At 33.4% G+C, this 17,459-nt stretch overlaps 2 protein-coding genes across 4 annotated transcripts in view; both read left to right on the forward strand.

Moving 5' to 3' along the window:
- Window positions 1-3,559, forward strand: part of LOC107713020 (transmembrane protein 230-like) — an 8,211-nt gene extending 4,652 nt beyond the window's left edge. The window contains exons 3-4 of the mRNA XM_016518435.1: window positions 547-672; window positions 2,928-3,559. Of these exons, the coding sequence (XP_016373921.1) occupies window positions 547-672; window positions 2,928-3,068 (267 nt within the window). The 3' untranslated portion in view covers window positions 3,069-3,559. The remainder of the gene's footprint in view (window positions 1-546; window positions 673-2,927) is intronic.
- A 977-nt stretch (window positions 3,560-4,536) lies between these two features.
- Window positions 4,537-17,459, forward strand: part of LOC107713033 (uncharacterized) — a 53,254-nt gene continuing 40,331 nt past the window's right edge. For all 3 annotated transcript variants that reach the window (XM_016518450.1, XM_016518448.1, XM_016518449.1), the window contains exon 1: window positions 4,537-5,011. The gene's annotated coding sequence lies outside the window, so the exon portion shown is untranslated. The remainder of the gene's footprint in view (window positions 5,012-17,459) is intronic.

Here is a 17,459-nt window from a genome sequence, read left to right on the forward strand (position 1 = left end):
TGACTTTATAGCTCGCAATTGTGAGTTTATATCATGCAATTCTGACTTTATAGCTCACAATTGTGAGTTTATATCACGCAATTCTGAGAAAAAAAGTCAGAATTCTGACTTTATATCTCACAATTCTGACTTTATATCTCGCAATTCTGACTTTATAACTCGCAATTCAGTGAAAAAAATCTGAATTGTGAGATAAAAAGTCGCAATTACCTTTTTCTATTTTTTTATTCAGTGGCGGAAACGGGCTTCCATACAATACAAAAACCACACAACAACAATAAAATAAAAATATTACTGATACAACCCACACAAATCTTGAAAAACCTATAAAATTCATCTAAAAGTTCTGTTTAAAATTCCAATGGTCTAAATCTGATTTAATATTTATACATACTAAATATCACACATAAATCAGTGCAGAAATTGATCTTTCATTGCATTCCCCTGTGTTTTACAGTACTTAGTTAAAACATTCAGTTTACTGCTCTTAACTGCAATTCTGCATGAATGCGTTGTAATATTGAGCAATGTTCTCTCTCTTCTCAGTTTAAGAAAAGTCCACCTAAAGTCCCTTATAAAGCGATCGCCCTGGCAACCGTTCTCTTCCTCATCGGCTCCATTCTGATCATCATCGGGTCCCTCCTGTTAGCAGGATACTTTGAAGTTAATGATGTGAGTGCCATTGCACATTATTACAGCTCCATGCATTGCTTTCATGTTCTGCCTTTACAGATTGTGCCATTATTAGCTTCGCATTCAGATTTCTAGACACGTTCCTCGTGCATTTGTTAGTGTGCATTAGTTTGATTTCATTGCTCTGTTGTTTTATGTTTTTGATTTACGTAATCCTAACAGCCTCATGGCTATTTGCAGCATAAATGCATTTCTTGAATGTAAAGCAATGTTTTCTGCATTCTGTCAGACTGTCATCAACTGCAGTTGTATGCTTTATAGAAAGTTAAAGGCACAACATACAAAAAGGTTTTCAACCGCTTAATTGTGCTTCCAGGCAAGGCTGCATTATTAGTATTATTTATATATTATTGTTATAGTATTTAGTATGTTAAATTAGCGTTTATATTTCTATTTTCAATTTCTATTTTAATTTTAATCTAAGTTATGTGGTTGTCATTTTTTCAGTTTTTGTTAAAATATTTTTATATAGCTTTAATTTAGTTTTATTACGATTTTATTTTTTTGTAATTTTCAGGGTTATTACAGTTAACTCAAACTAAATCCATTAAAAAACAGTTACTTGAAATAAAATAAACTTTTATTTATATCTAAAATTTTATTTCAGTTTAAGGCAACGTGTCTCATTTTCATTCAGTTGTCATTTTCATTCAATTTGATGTTTTAAAATAACTAAAACTAGCATAAATGTATGCATAAATTAAAACTTTTTAAAATGTTACTAGAGTTATTAATACTTTAAGTAAAATTAAAATGAAAATGGAAAAATTTAAAAACAAATTCTAAATATAAATAAAACTATAATAGTATGATATTAATATAACACTGGTAATTTTAGAACTTCATCTTAAAATTATTTGTGATTCATTCAAATTAAATACATTTTTGATTAAGTAATTTGTTAAGCTTTATGTAGGCCTGAAAATGTTGTGGACATTTCTAAAATGAATATACAGTTTATGCTATTGCCACTTTATTGTTCTAATGTTAAAATGTCTTGATTCAAAATTTTAAAAAAAAATCTTTATCTAGTAATCACTAATGATTTGAGAAGACTTAATGAAATATATATATATGAATATGATCATTTTAAACTCCAATCTGGGCCGCTTTCATATCTGGAAATAACCTTGATAAATATCTAAATTTTGTAATAACGTTTGAATATTCAGGTTTGAATTTGTGATTTTTCATTTGACATTCATCATAATTGTGCACTATAAAAATTAAGAAATCGATACATTAAAATACCAATACTCTGAATTATATATAAAATCTATATATATTTGAGCAGACAATGAGATTATAAAAAAACGTTTTAAACTGGGCCACTTTCATATTTGCAAATAACCCTGATATGTTTTAGATTTTTGTAGTGATTTTTAACTTGCCATTTGTCAGAATTGTGTGTTATGAAGAATCAATGAAAATAAATGCATTTGTAATAGGTTCATTAAAATACTAAATTCTCTGAAATGGGCCACTTGAACAAAAAATACATATATTTAATAAGAAAAATGATAATGCAAAATACCCTTTTGCACTATAGATTGATCAGTAGATGGCAGACTTTGAGGTCCTCAGAAAACACTTATTTTTATCAGAATTAAAATTCTGATCTTGGCCGCTTTCATATTTGGAAATAACACAGACACAGTATGTATCTGATATTTTTATAGTGACATTTTTGAATGGTTTAAACAGTTATATATATATATATATATTTTTTTTTTATTTATGGGATTTTTATTTTTTTATTTTTTTACTTGATATCTGTCATATTTGTGCACTATAAAGAATCTATTAAAAAATAATAATAATAATTAATGCAAAAATACTCTGAAATTGGTTATACTTAAAGGGCCACTTGAATACAATTGTATTTATTTTATTCACTCATGTTTTTTTATCAGTCTGCATAGTCAGATTGGAATTTCTGTGATTTTTAACTCAACATTAGTCATAATTGTGCACTATAAAAAAATCTATTAAAATGAATAAATTGATGCATTAAGAAATGGTCTGAAATAGGCAACATTTAAAGGTCACTTGAAAAAAAAAAAGTGTATTCAAGCAGAAAATGAGAATACAAAATACCCTATAGATTGATCAGTGTATGACAGACATTGAGGTCCTCAGAAAAGACATATTTTTGACAGTTATTAATGACCTGCGCACACATTTGACCCGGCGTGCTCTTAAAGTGGATATTTCTGTCTTTCTGTCACTCACAGCACCGTGATCGCACCATCCCAGTCCTGGTTATTGGAATCCTGGTCTTTCTTCCTGGGTTTTACCACCTGCGCATCGCCTATTACGCCTCCAAGGGTTATCGCGGTTTCTCCTACGATGACATCCCTGACTTTGATGACTGAGTGGCGGGGACGGGCTGTCAGCCGGCTGATCTGACAGAGCTTTGAACCTGGTTTTCCTGCACCGCTGCTGATGTCTGCCATGTCAAAATGACTTGACAGCCTCGTTTTTTAACATTTTCATAGACTCAGAAGGTGATTGGAATTCATGAACTAGTATGATGGTTCGTGTAATGAATATCACTTTATCATGGATTTAATGCCATTATTTGTAATGCAAACAGGTCTCAGATCAGTTGTTATATTAGTATGCTGTATTGAGTTACAGGTTGTTGCAACAAGCAAAGCCTGGGGCAAGAAAAACTACTCAAAACATGACATGCTGTTGGATTGCACTAGGCTTCAAATCAAATCTGTCATTAATGATGGGATTTTTTATATTTTTTTGAGGAAACACATTAACATTACTGTTTCAATCCATTCTTGAAATAAAAAAAAGTTTAGTTTTTAAATTTAAATACATTTGTGTATGATGTGAATAAAGCACCATTACAAAGTTTTCATCTTTAATGTCTAATGTCATGTCACTGGATTTAACTTATTTTAATTTGTGATTTTATAGGCATTACATAATTTATGAATAAATAACTTGTTTTAAAATGAAGACTGATTGTTATCATGATTGCACTTAGAAAGCCTCTCAGTTCATTCAGTTTTTAAGAAAGAAGGTGAACCCTGATAATAAAACTACATTTACTATAGTTGTTTTTCATGGTCAACTTGCGCCCCCGTGTGGCAGTGTGTGTGTGTGTGTGTGTAAACACATATGTATGTACAGTGGGTACGGGAAGTATTCTGACCCCCTTAAATTTTTCACTCTTTGTTATATTGCAGCCATTTGCTAAAATCATTTAAGTTAATTTTTTTTCCTCATTAATGTACACACAGCACCCCATATTGACAGAAAAACACAGAATTGTTGACATTTTTAGTAAATGAATAGAGTGCAAGTCTATCCCCCGGTTTCACAGACAAGGCTTAAGCCTAGTCCTAGACTAAAATGTAAATCTGAGCTGTTTCAACTGAAAGAAACTTGCACTGACTGATCTTAAAATATGTCAGTGCCTTTGTTTTGTCTCAAGATGCACACCAGTAATGTTTGTATCTAAGGCACGTATCAATCTATCTATCTTAAATATCTCTATAATAATTAAAAATGTTTCATTATAATAAATAAATATAATACATAAACATTCTAAAACTACTTATTAAAATGATATTATATAGAATAATGGTCTATAGAATAATATATATTCTATAAAATATGTACATATTATACACAAAATATATATGATAATGAAAAATATTTCATTACAATGTTACAAAACTATAATTCTTTTTAATAATAATTCATTTGTAAAAACCAAAACTTTTCCCCTCTTCCAATGAATAGAAAGACGACAGAGAGAGTGTGTGTGTTTGTGTGTGTGTGTGTGTGTGTGTGTGTGTGAGCAGCAGCGGCGCTCAGCGGCGCTACAATGTTTCAGCGTGTTTCACTGTCCGTGTTTGAACGGGAAACAATCATGTGAGTAACCGCACAAACTTCACTGGACTGAAACTGAGAGACTCTCGAGACCGCGGGAAACTTCACACACATGACGATATCCCCTTCAGTCCGGAGGAGAAACTGAACGGACGCCGAACAAGCACACGGTTTAACGCAGACGACAAGATCTAACGTGCGAACAGACCCACGGGACTTACGTTTTCCGCGCTGGAACCAAACCTGCTTTCCTGACCAGCAAAGTACATGAAGTTTTAAAGAGCTGCTGGATTCACAGTGTAACACTGACGACACTCGGGCTCTGGTTCTGTTATTAAACCTTTTCTGAAGTACTTTTAAGAATATTTGAAGTGTTTTTGGGGAACTTTCAAGCGGAGGAAAAAGCTTAAAGCATCGATGGAGTGACACCTTCTTTTAATCATCAGTCAAGTGCCTCAAAAAGGTAAAAGACACACATATACATGCATATATAAGTAGACATATTGAAATCGTTTGCGCCGGCAGATGTTATTGTCAACATACATAATTCATACAGTATGTCAGAGCTGCCATTCATATGAGGCTTCTGTTTGAATTATGATGTCTGTGTCTTGCATGCAACACCTTAAGATGCTGTTCAGCTGCAGGTTTTGTCCTCCATGGCTTTATTTCTGTTTAAAAGTGTGTTTTCTGGGGTGCACGTGTTTCTCATGAGAACAATGACCAGCACACAGTCTCTCTGACCAGAGCTGGACATGCTGGATATCAGTCCTCCTGTCCAACACAGACACCTCATTCAGAGTACTTCATTAAACTGCAGGAGAGTTCGCTTTAAACGTGTTAAAAAAACTGCGTTAGATGAATACTTTTTTTAAATTTTATAATAAGCTATTTTTAGTAATACTCTTATATTTCAAGGGACACTTTTGGTATTCAAGTGGCTTTCCATACATAGACAATATTGTTTAAATATTTATAGAAGTAAAATTAATAGAGATATGATTAGGTAATAGGTCATTCAAATATAAAAAAGTGACTTATTTATTTATTTATAAACTCACATTGGTTTCACATAGTTGTCAACATCTAAAAACATTTACACTATATTCTATATTTATGTTTAATATAAATATACATATAAATATATTATATAATTAATATCTAAAAATTATCAATATTTATTTACATATTTATATATACAATGTATTTGTTTATTTATTTTACTTATTTATTTTACATACTAAACTCTTGGTTTAACATGGTTGTTAACATCTAAAAACATTTACACTCTATACTAAATGTAATACATTTATTATAAATATATATTTAACATCTAAACACATTTAATTATTTTAATTAATTTATTTATTAAATTAGTGGTTTCACATGGTTGTCGACTTCTGAAAAACAAATCTCTGAATTAAAGTTAAGTTTTTACAATGATATATATCCTTTGATTATTTATATATATTTATAATTAATATTACAATAATAGAAAATATTAGATAGAAATAATAGAGAGAGAGATGCATATACACCACATACATCTCAACGCAACATTAAGAATATTTATATAATTGTAATATCTATGAATATTTATGTATGTATTTATTATTTATTTATTTATAACTCTTCTTCTTGCATGGGGGTTAACAGTCAACATCTGAAAAACAAAAATCTCTGAACTAAAGTTTAAAAGTTTAAGTTATTTTTTTCATGCTTTTTTATTTTAACCCTATTTGTTCATTATTTGTATCATATTGTGATGTTCAATGACATTTTATGTCATGTCAATTAGGATTTATTATACATCATTACCTCATATGACCTATATATTATTTAACACCTGCATGTATTTCAGCTGTGTGGCCTTCTAGTCTAGTTCATGCATTGGATATATTTGATCTTTAATGGCTTGATATGCAATCTTATCATGTTTTGCTGTAATTTCCAGCACCTGATATATATCCATATATATGACAAAAGATAAGAGAGCTGTATTTCAGAGAGAGAAAGGGTGCTGAGCTGTGTGAATATAAATATCTTTACAGTTGCTGTTTGCCAAACATATACCTGCGGAAGCTAACTAAAGCAGTTTAACCAGTCGTGCTTGGATTAGTTTGTGGTATACTTTGGTCATTGGGTCATGCCTAACAATGTCAAAATGAATGGCTTAACCTGGACTAGAGTGAGCGGTGAGGGTCAAATGTCAATGAGCTTTACTGACTCACCTTCTGCTCTCAAACGCTTTTGAAGCAGATATTATTGAACCACGTTAGACAGTGTTGTGATGACACACAGCTGCTGTAAGATCAAAGGTCGCAAGGATAACAAATGTCATCATGGTTATCTTGATACCTTTAAGCATTTTATTGTTTTCTTTCTGTCTGTTGCATCATGCCCCTGCTTCTTCTTGAGATAATAACTAGAGGTGTTTGCTAAAGCAAGTGTCACAATAGAGTGCAACATTGTCCGCCCACTTTTCAGTGGCTTTGTTCCGGAAGTATTTTTCCCATAGGGATTTTAAAAAGATCTGTTAAAGGAACAGTTCACCCAAAAATGAAAATTTGCTAAACATTTCCTCACTCTCATGTCATCCAAAATGTATATATGTTTGTTTGCTTATCAGATTTGGAGAAATGTAGCATTACATCACTTGCTCACCAATGGATCCTCTGCAGTGAATGGGTGCCGTCAGAATGAGAGTCCAAACAGCTGATAAAAACATCACAATAATCCACAAGTAATCCACACCACTCCAGTCCATCAGTTAACATCTGGTGAAGTGAAAAGCTGCGTGTTCGTAAGAAACAAATCCATCATTTAGTAGACATTTTAACCTCAAACCATTGCTTCCAGCTATACAAGTCCATAGTCCATAATAATGTTGATCTGTGCATATTTCTCTCCTGATTCAGACTCCTTTTTCAATGGAGAAAGCAATATTATGAATAGAGGTTTCAGATTTTAACTTAATGCCTTAATGATGGATTCAATCATAATATTAATCTTAGGGAGATTACATTATTCGATTACCTCATTCGGTGTGCTTCATGGATGTGGGTGGGCATTAAAGTGTTCTTTTGGCACAATTATTCTCATAGTTTTTCACCGGGATTCTTGCTGTTAAACACAATTATTAAAAAACAAAAATTCAAAGTGCGGGTTTATGGCTTCAACAAAAGCATATACCTTCGAATAACAACCTCTTAGCTCATAGTGGTTCAGTCTTTTAAGGTTTATAAGTTTATATCTCACAATTCTGACTTCTTTTCTCACAACTGACCGTTTACACGACAACGTTTTCAGCCAAAAACGGGAAACTTTTTATGCGTTTTGCCTGTTCGTTTACACGACAACGGCGTTTTGGGGGACTGAAAACGCATATTTTTGAAAACGGGTGTCAAAGTGCAAGTTTTTGAAACGCCACCGTTATTGTTTCCGTGTAAACACCCAATACGGGAATCTTTGAAAACGGTGACGTAATGCGCGTGCGTAGACATGCGCAGTACGTGTCGATTTTAAAGGCAAGCGCAAACAAACAGATTTTTTTTTTTCTCAGAATTGCGAGATATATTTTCCCCTCTCCATATATGTGAAGTATTTACTTAATGGAAATACACTGAATGGACTGAACTTTATGGACGTAAAATGACTGAAACTTACGGACTTCAATTAATATTGGGGGAGTAACCTCTATTATAAAAATAACTGTGTAAGAAGGATGTAAGAACTGTATGTGATGCCTCCGGTGACCTGTATGTTCAATTCTTTATTTATTTATTTTGTTTCTTTTCTGTGTTTCTTGTATTTCTGAGTTATGTAATAAGAAATACAATAATTAAAAAAAAAAGAATTGCGAGATATAAACTCACAATTGTAAGAAAAATTGCAAGCTGACTTTTTTTTCTTCACAACTGAATTGTATAACTTGCCATTTCCAGTTTATATCTTAACAATTCTGGGGAAAATGTCTGAATGAAAAAAAAAAAACAGTTGCGAGAAAAAAAATTGTGAGATAAAAAGTCACAAGTACCTATTTATTTTGTACTCAGTGGCGGAAACTATCTTCTATATTTCTTTATTTTCATCAACAGTATGTTTTATAAACTTGCATGATGCATGCTTTATATCATGTCTTCACTATAATTGACCTTCATTAACTAGTTTTCTTTTAGTTCAGACATTATCAGAGCAGGCTTTTGGAGCTAAAAGCAAAAGAATGAATTTGAAGGAGATTATGTTTGTTACTGCTTCTGCCATCTGTAAATGGAGCTATTGTGTGTGTGGGCTCAGGGTAATACAAATCATGTCTTGTTCATGCATGGCAAAGTCACAAGACCAGGTTTGAAGGTTTTGCCTCACAGATCTACCTGGGTGGTGGTAGTTTCATTGCATTTTAGCATCTACATGATCTGCACTGGAGAGAAATCAAAGCCACTTGAGCAGTATTTGGCAGCAGGGCTCCCACGGGTGTTTAATAGACATACCGTGTCATCAAGTTATATTTCCTGACTTATTTCACGCCAAGTTCTTGCCAAGATGCTACTTAAGACTTCCTGCGATCCCAGATGTTGTGCTTCACTGCCACTGGCTGGTCTGCACATGTCAACATCATCATTACTGTTCGGTCTGGTTTCTGTTAGCCATGATTAGCATGATAATAAGTGGTATATGAGTATCTCAGCAGCAGGTACAGATCAGGATAAACCTTCCCTGAGGGCTGCTAATGCGAGAAATGTGGTACAAATCGGAAAATGATCTAATGAGCCCTTATTAACTGATTACCTAGGCTAGACGTTGGTGTTTATCCAGGTACAGAATGATATTTCACTGTGCAAAGCTTTATGAAAGCAGGAATCTCAATGGAGCTTGATATTATGGCCTGAGGGAAGTAACAGAATTCAAGGGAAACTCCAATTTATACCATTTTGAAATTATCAGCGAAATCTAGTTTTTAATTTATTATTTTTTTATGAGGGATTTTTGGGTAAATGTTGTGTTCTGTAGAAAATATGTTTGGTTTAGATAAATGTTGTTATAGTTAACTAAAACAATTTTTTAATTCAATGAAATAAAGCTGAAATAAAAAAAATAGATTAAAAAAAAACTAAAATAAATGTTAATAAATTAAAAATGCATGTGGTTTACATAAATGGTTATTGTTAACTAAAGAAAATATAAATATTAGATAAACTTTAATGAAAACTTTAATAAATTAGAAATGTTGCAATGCTGAAATAAACTAAGTTGAAGAACTAAAATTGATTAAACTAAAACTGAAATAAAAAGAAATTATTAAATGTTTAAAAAACTAATAAAAATGACAAAACCACATTGTAACGAGTGGGGCGGGGCCGAGAGCCGGGGGGGCGGAGCAAGGCCGGTGGAGTTGAATGGTAATGAGCGACACCTGCACCACTCGCCGGTCTCGAGTCCCACGGAGGAGCTCCGGAAGGATAAAAGGAGGAGTGACGACAGTGTTGGACGAGAGAGGACCAGGCCTAGATTATTTATGTTGATTGGTTCTGTTTGTGCGCGGCAGTCGTCCGTGAGGGGCTGTCGCGCTATTTTCAGTTTTGTGTTTATTTTGTTATTAAATTATATTTAAATGTTCGCCGGTTCCCGCCTCCTTCTTCCCCGAACTACAAACTTTGTTACATTGGTGCCGAAACCTGGGAGGAAGGAGGGACACGCTGTCAGAAGAGCCCTCACTGCTGAGGGGGATCACGGTGCTGAGGAGGTCGGGCAGAATGAAAGGGATAGTTCACCCAAAAATGAAAATTCTGTCATTAATTACTCACCCTCATGTTGTTTCAAACCTGTAAGACCTTGGTTCTTCTTCGGAACACAAATTAAGATATTTTTGATGGAATCTGAGAGCTGTCTGACCCTGCATAGACAGCAATACAACTGAAATGTTCCCAAGTCCAGAAACGTAGCAAGGAGATCTGTCAAATAATCCATGTGACATCAGGGGTTCAACCGTAATTTTACGAAGCTTCGAGAATAATTTTTGTGTGCAAAAGACAAAAAAATAATGACTTTATTCAACTTTTCGTCTCCTCCGCATCACCCTGTAAACAGCATATGCTGTTCTGTGTCAGCTGGACGTCACGCCAGATACGCTGTTTTCATTCAGATCAAATCACAACAACGTAGGAAACAGATCCGGTGTGACGCAGCTGACACAGAACAGCTGTTTACGTCCAGAGGATATTCTCCAAAATGGCGCTAGGGTGCCGCGGAGGAGACGAATTGTTGAATAATGTTGTTTTTTTTTTCTTTTGCGCACAAAAATTATTCTCGTAGCTTCGTATAATTGCGGTTGAACCACTGATGTCACATGGATTATTTTACAGATCTCCTCGCTACGTTTCTGGACTTGGGAACATTTCAGTTGTGTTGCTGTCTATGCAGGGTCAGACAGCTCTCAGATTCCATCAAAAATATCTTAATTTGTGTTCCGAAGATGAACGAAGGTCTTACGGGTTTGAAACGACATGAGGGTGAGCAATTAATTACAGAATTTTCATTTTTGGGTGAACTAACCCTTCAAAGCACTGGATAACAGTATGGTTTGCATTGGTAAGGACTACCTCTAAACAAAACATTTGTGTGATGCATCAATTATTTCAAAAAGACTGAAAACCCAACTGGCTCTGTTCCAAAACCTAGGGAGCTGCCTGCATAGGCAGCATGTAAAGCCTGGTTTATGTATAAGGGTGCACATGCAATAAAGTGACGTATACAATTACATATGAACCCCTGATGTCACATGGATTATTTTACAGATCTCCTCGCTACGTTTCTGGACTTGGGAACATTTCAGTTGTGTTGCTGTCTATGCAGGGTCAGACAGCTCTCAGATTCCATCAAAAATATCTTAATTTGTGTTCCGAAGATGAACGAAGGTCTTACGGGTTTGAAACGACATGAGGGTGAGTAATTAATGACAGAATTTTCATTTTTGGGTGAACTAACCCTTGAAGGAGGCGGGAACCGGCGAACATTTAAACATAATTTAATAACAAAATAAACACAAAACTGAAAATAGCGCGACATGTATGTATGTCCCCTTTACTGCCATTAAATTATATTAGGGACATGCAATATTGGCCATTTTGCTCTCTGTCTTCATCTATTGAAAAACACAGCAATTTATCAATAGTTTCATTTATTGTTGATTGTATGATGAAACATGCTTAATTGTTAAATGCAATGGCACAGATTCTTTCTCTTAGTTTAATTTGGCATGATATTTTCACCGTTAACATTCGCCCACCCCTAGAAATGCCATCATAATACCACAGGAAGATTGCTGGCTTACTGTTCTTCCTCTGACCCGGGTCATTCTGCTTGGCCCATGCTGGAGCCCTATGGAAGCCTGGATCATCCAGGATTAGCTGCAGCATAATACAGCTGCTAATCAGGCTGTGTCTGCGGCTCGCTGTCCACACTACTCACTCCGGCAAAGAGCAGGTGTACAGTGATTTACCTTTCATCTACCTGTTTCCAGAGCTGCTCTCATGGGCCTCAGTGATGTTTGCATGATTCACATGCAGAAGCTTTCATCTGAAGTTTGTTTGTTTGTTTGTTTATTTATTTATTTTATTGAACCTCTTTTTTTATAAATGAAACCGTTTACATAGCGCTGACATCATAATAAAGAGAACAAATACAAAAATTAAACAATTAAAAATTATAATACATTATAATACATTTGAAAAAGAAATAAATGTTATAGATAAGTCTAAAAATAATAATAATAATAATGTCATAATAATAGTGCGATAAATTTTGCAATGTGAAAAAAAGTGAAAAAACTAAACAAATTTTAATGTGCAATTACACTTCCAGGATTACACTATATTTCATTACTTTATCTCACAAAAAAAGTTTTTAATATGCAGTTATGAGTGAACTGCTTTTGCTAGTTGGAATTGCATTTTTTTATATTTTTGTCAAAATTGTGAAAAGTTTATTCAGTGTTATTTTAGTATTACAGTTTGTGTAATGAATTTCATATTTTTTTAATTATTATATTTTATATATTTAGAATTAGCTTTAATTTGTATTTTAAGCTCATTTTAATTTTATTTTAATTTGTGTAGTTTTGTTATGTGCTTTTGTCAGTTCTATTAGTTTTTGTTTTTTTTGTAATAATTCTAAATATTAAAAAAAAAAAAATTTTCAGTTAGTACTTTTAGTGCTTCAAACTTCTTTTTACTTTATTGCAGTTATTAGGCAGGGGGGGAAAAAAACATTTCAAAATTTCCATGTAGTTAGAATTTTTCAATATTTATTATATTTTATTTCAGCTTTACTTCAATTAATTGGCCATAACTTTCTTAGCCAGACATTTCTTTGGCATCATTAAACAAGACAAAGAAAATAAAGATCACTGGTTGCGAAGTGTCTTAGTTTGTACATAAAGTGATAAAACTCTTATTAAACTTTTAACATATTTGCAGTCAAGAGTTGCTTTAGAACAGTGGTTAATATAATCACATATTTCAGTGTTAAACAACTCTATTTGCTCTGTTAAAAGCTTTAGCAGGAGTTGCATGTGTGCTTCTTAATGCATTTGTGTACTGAACAGTTGTTATCCTCACCGGACGAGTAAACCACCTCATTTGACATTTGATCCCAGATCAAGTAGAACACCTTTGTCAGAGTACCTTATGGTGAGAACAACTCGAACACATTGCTCTTAATGTGATCAAAGTACTTACATCTCCAGTGTTATTGGTAATTGAATTGAAGACGTGGCAGAGTTGATCTGATCAGAGAAGTTGATCAGAGAGAGCAATTACCAGCATGTGAAATGAAACATCAGTGGTATATTTATATTGCATGGAGATATGTTGATGGACATGGTCTTCAGTAACTGTCACTGGCATATTACTTAATTTATTTAGTCAATTGAGGCTGTGAACTATCAAAGCAGATCAGCCTGAAACTCCAGAGGTGTGCCAACTAGATTGAGATTGTCTGTTATCTGCTAAAGCCGTCCAAGTGGACACACTTAGGTCAATAACAGATGGTACAGGTCTTAACCAGTTTGGATGGTTTTGCATGAAACGGCAAGTGGCCGTGTGGTTGTTTTGGCTTTGGATGGTGTTCTGAAGATGTTTTATTAAGCGCCCCTGCCAGTCAAGGCCAAGATCAAAGATCAGACGGTTTCCAGAGCATGTCCCATCATGCCCTGAGAGCCGTTCTTCACCATCTTAAGCATCTGTTTCGGGGGCTTCCTCTCTTGAAGATGTCGTAAAGGTTGATTTTAAGAGAAGATCATGGGGTTTGTGCGTGTCACTCAGATCAGAGTGTATCAGGTTGCTTTATCATTTGCAGTTATGTGATTATTTCCAAATATTCACTACTGTTCAAAAGGATGGATGGTGAGGATGCATTCAATTGTTCAAATGTGACAGTAAAGAAATGTATAATGTTGCAAAAGATGGCTGATGAAAATTCAAAAAGTTTGGGGTAGGAAACATTTTTGTAATGTTTTTGAAAAGCTGCATTTATTTGATGAAAAATACAGTAAAAACAGTAAAACTATGAAATGTTATTACAATTTAAAATAACTGTTTTCTATTGTAATATATTTTAAAATGTCATTTATTTCTGTGATCAAAGCTGAATTTTCAGCGTCATTACTCCAGTCTTCAGTGTCACATGATCCTTCAGAAATCATTGTAATATGCTGATTTGCAGCTCAGAAAATTTAAAAAATTTCAAAACCTTTTCCACTATAAAGAACCTGGAAAAATTCTATAAATGGTAAAAGTTCTTTATGGAACATCGATAAAGAACCTTTATTTTGAAGGATGTAGTTTCTTTTATTTGAAGAACAATTTTTTTAATAATCAAAAGAGCCTTTTTTCACTGTTGAGAACCTTTTGTTGAATGCACAGGTTCTTTGGATGTTAAAGTTTCTTCATAGAGGCATCAATGCCAATAAAAAAACCTTCGTTTTTAAAAGTGCGTGTTCATACGACTTCAGCAAAGCTGTGTAAAACAGTAAAAAAAGTTTATTTACAGTATGACTTCACTAATGCAGTATTTCCTACACCAATTTGTTGATGAGTGCTGTTTGATAATGAAGCATCACATCTGCTGTTGCTCATACTTGTGGTTAGTGATTTGAACAATCCTATAAGCCAAAGTGCTGTAACTCATCCTGCACCATTTGTGCTACTTGTCTAAATCGGTTAGGAAAGAATATTTTATTAGTAACAAAAGGGGAAGTACACTTCCGAAACATTTCTGATTATTATCAATGTTGAAAACAGTTCTGTTTCCACAAATAATCACATTAGAGGTCAACCAATATGGGCTTTTAAACGATTTATTGTTAAATTAAGACATTTCTTCCCCCTTAAAGTATGGTTTCAGTCTCACCACAGAGCACAAATTCTTGACTTTTGTTGCAAAGTTTAATACTTTTGGCCGGATTAGGACACACCTGGAGTCTTGTAGGGCAGAAAGTCTCTTTCCGACGCACAAGCTTTGCTCTCTGTCTGTCTTTCACCGCTTGCACTCCTCTCTCTGAAAGACACTTTCACAAGGAGGCCTTGTTCAACAGCTTGACTGGTAAGAGACTCCACGCAGAGGCACACAATGCCCTGCCCTCATCTGGCACCTCTCAAGGCCGGCTTCAAATACAGTATGACTTCACTAATGCAGTATTTCCTACACCAATTTGTTGATGAGTGCTGTTTGATAATAAAGCATCACATCTGCTGTTGCTCATACTTGTGGTTAGTGATTTGAACAATCCTATAAGCCAAAGTGCTGTAACTCATCCTGCACCATTTGTGCTACTTGTCTAAATCGGTTAGGAAAGAATATTTTATTAGTAACAAAAGGGGAAGTACACTTCCCCTTTTGAAAAGGATATTTTTTTCTAGACACCAAAGGCATTTTCACTCTCTGAAAATTCCAAGCGGAGTATATTGATGTGGAAACAGTAGAAGTGTGTGGTTTATTTCATACCTGTGGTTGTTCAAAGCCAATAACTTTCCACTGCGTTGTGGAAATCTGTCTTGTGATTTGGGCTGGAAAGAATGGAGATGAGAGATTTATATTCCCCTCGTGAAATTTGACTGGTTTGATGAGCCAGAGCTAATGTAACCGCCAAATCTGTTACCTTTACCATTATGTACCTCCAAATTTTTGTTGCATTCAATGTGTGCAGAAAGACACCACGCAGAGGCACACAATGCCCTGCCCTCATCTGGCACCTCTCAAGGCCGGTTTCAAAATCAGTTCATGCGGCCCAAAACCTGTTTGAGCCTTTTATACAGGCAAATAAAGCACTGACTCCAGAACAGAGGCATTACAACCTCAGTTGACATGAGTGTAGCCATGGGAGTGTGACTTTCGATCTCTTAAAAATGAAGGTTACAAAGAGGGGTTTTTGCAGCGAATGTCATAGAAGAACCATTTTTGGTTCCCCAAAGAACTTTCAGTGAAAAGTTCTTAAAGGGGTCATATGATGTTGCTAAAAAGAACATTATTTTGTGTATTTGGTGTAATGAAATTCAGAATTGCTGTATTTTAGTACGCTAGTTAAAATGTTTTTACTGAAAATTTTGAAAAAATGCATGATTTTCTATTACTATTGCTCATGCATAAAAAAAACATGATTTTCTTTTTTTTCTTTTTAAGTATTATTTATTACCATTAAGTATTGCATTAATGTGCATTCATTTTTTGCATGGGCAAACAGCACTCATATTTTACATAGAGAAGGAGCAGGTCAATCAAAGATGAGATCAGGGTTATTATAGTTAACTAAAACTAAAATGAAAACAATAAAATTGCACTTTCTTTAAATAAAATAAACAATTACAAAATTGCAAAACAACTAATTGAAATAAAATATTTAATGGAATTTATATGTGTCATTTATATATGATATATAACATAATTTAAATTATATTTTAAAATGCATTTTATTTAAACTATTTGCAACATTTCTCATTTTCATTTGTTTAACTTGATGGTCTAAAATAACAAACTAAAACTGAAATAAAAATGTATAAACTATATAGACATATTTTAAAACAATAATAAAAATGACCAAAACACAACAAAATTTATAAAACATTTAACTTTTTGCATTAAAAATAAAAATTCAGAACAGAAAATCTGAAAATGAAAACTAATTTAAAATATTAAAAACTGAAGTATCTTAGTAATATGATACTAGTCAATGATGAACTGCCTTTAACTGAAAATTGAGTGTTTACTATTATCATTTTGCATTATTGACACAATATTTTCCTAATTAATGCTGTACAGTTGCTTTGATACAATCTGTATTGTTAAAAGCGCTATATAAATAAAGGTGACTTGACTTGACTAATACTAAAGTAACACTGGTAAAGATTACACAACCCTACATATTGGAAAAAAGTGCCGATTTGCAAAAAGGCAGGTTATTACCTAATTTGATGATGCTGAGTTCAAAATATTAATAAAAACTGTCCATACAGTTCCCCCCCCCACCCCCCCACCCCCACAAAATAAGGATGAAGATTAAATATATATCAGTTTCATTGCACTTAGCAAAACAACAAAAGCAGTCAAATGTTTCTGCAGAGTGGAAAATGTGGAAATTAGAATTAGTGCTGTCAAATGATTAATCGTGATTAATCGTATCCAAAATAAAAGTTTTTGTTTACGTAATATATGTGTGTGTATTGTGTATGTTTATTATGTATATATAAATACCCACACATACAATATATATTTTGAAAATATTTACATGTATTTACATGTCTATATTCATATAATGTGTATATTATAAATATATTTAATATATAAACAGCATATTTTTCTGAAATATATATACATGCATGTGTGTGTATTTATATATACATATTAAATATACACAGTAT

The sequence above is a fragment of the Sinocyclocheilus rhinocerous genome, unplaced genomic scaffold, assembly GCF_001515625.1.
Source record: "Sinocyclocheilus rhinocerous isolate Xijiao unplaced genomic scaffold, SAMN03320098_v1.1 scaffold448, whole genome shotgun sequence".
Classification (NCBI taxonomy): Eukaryota; Metazoa; Chordata; class Actinopteri; order Cypriniformes; family Cyprinidae; genus Sinocyclocheilus; species Sinocyclocheilus rhinocerous.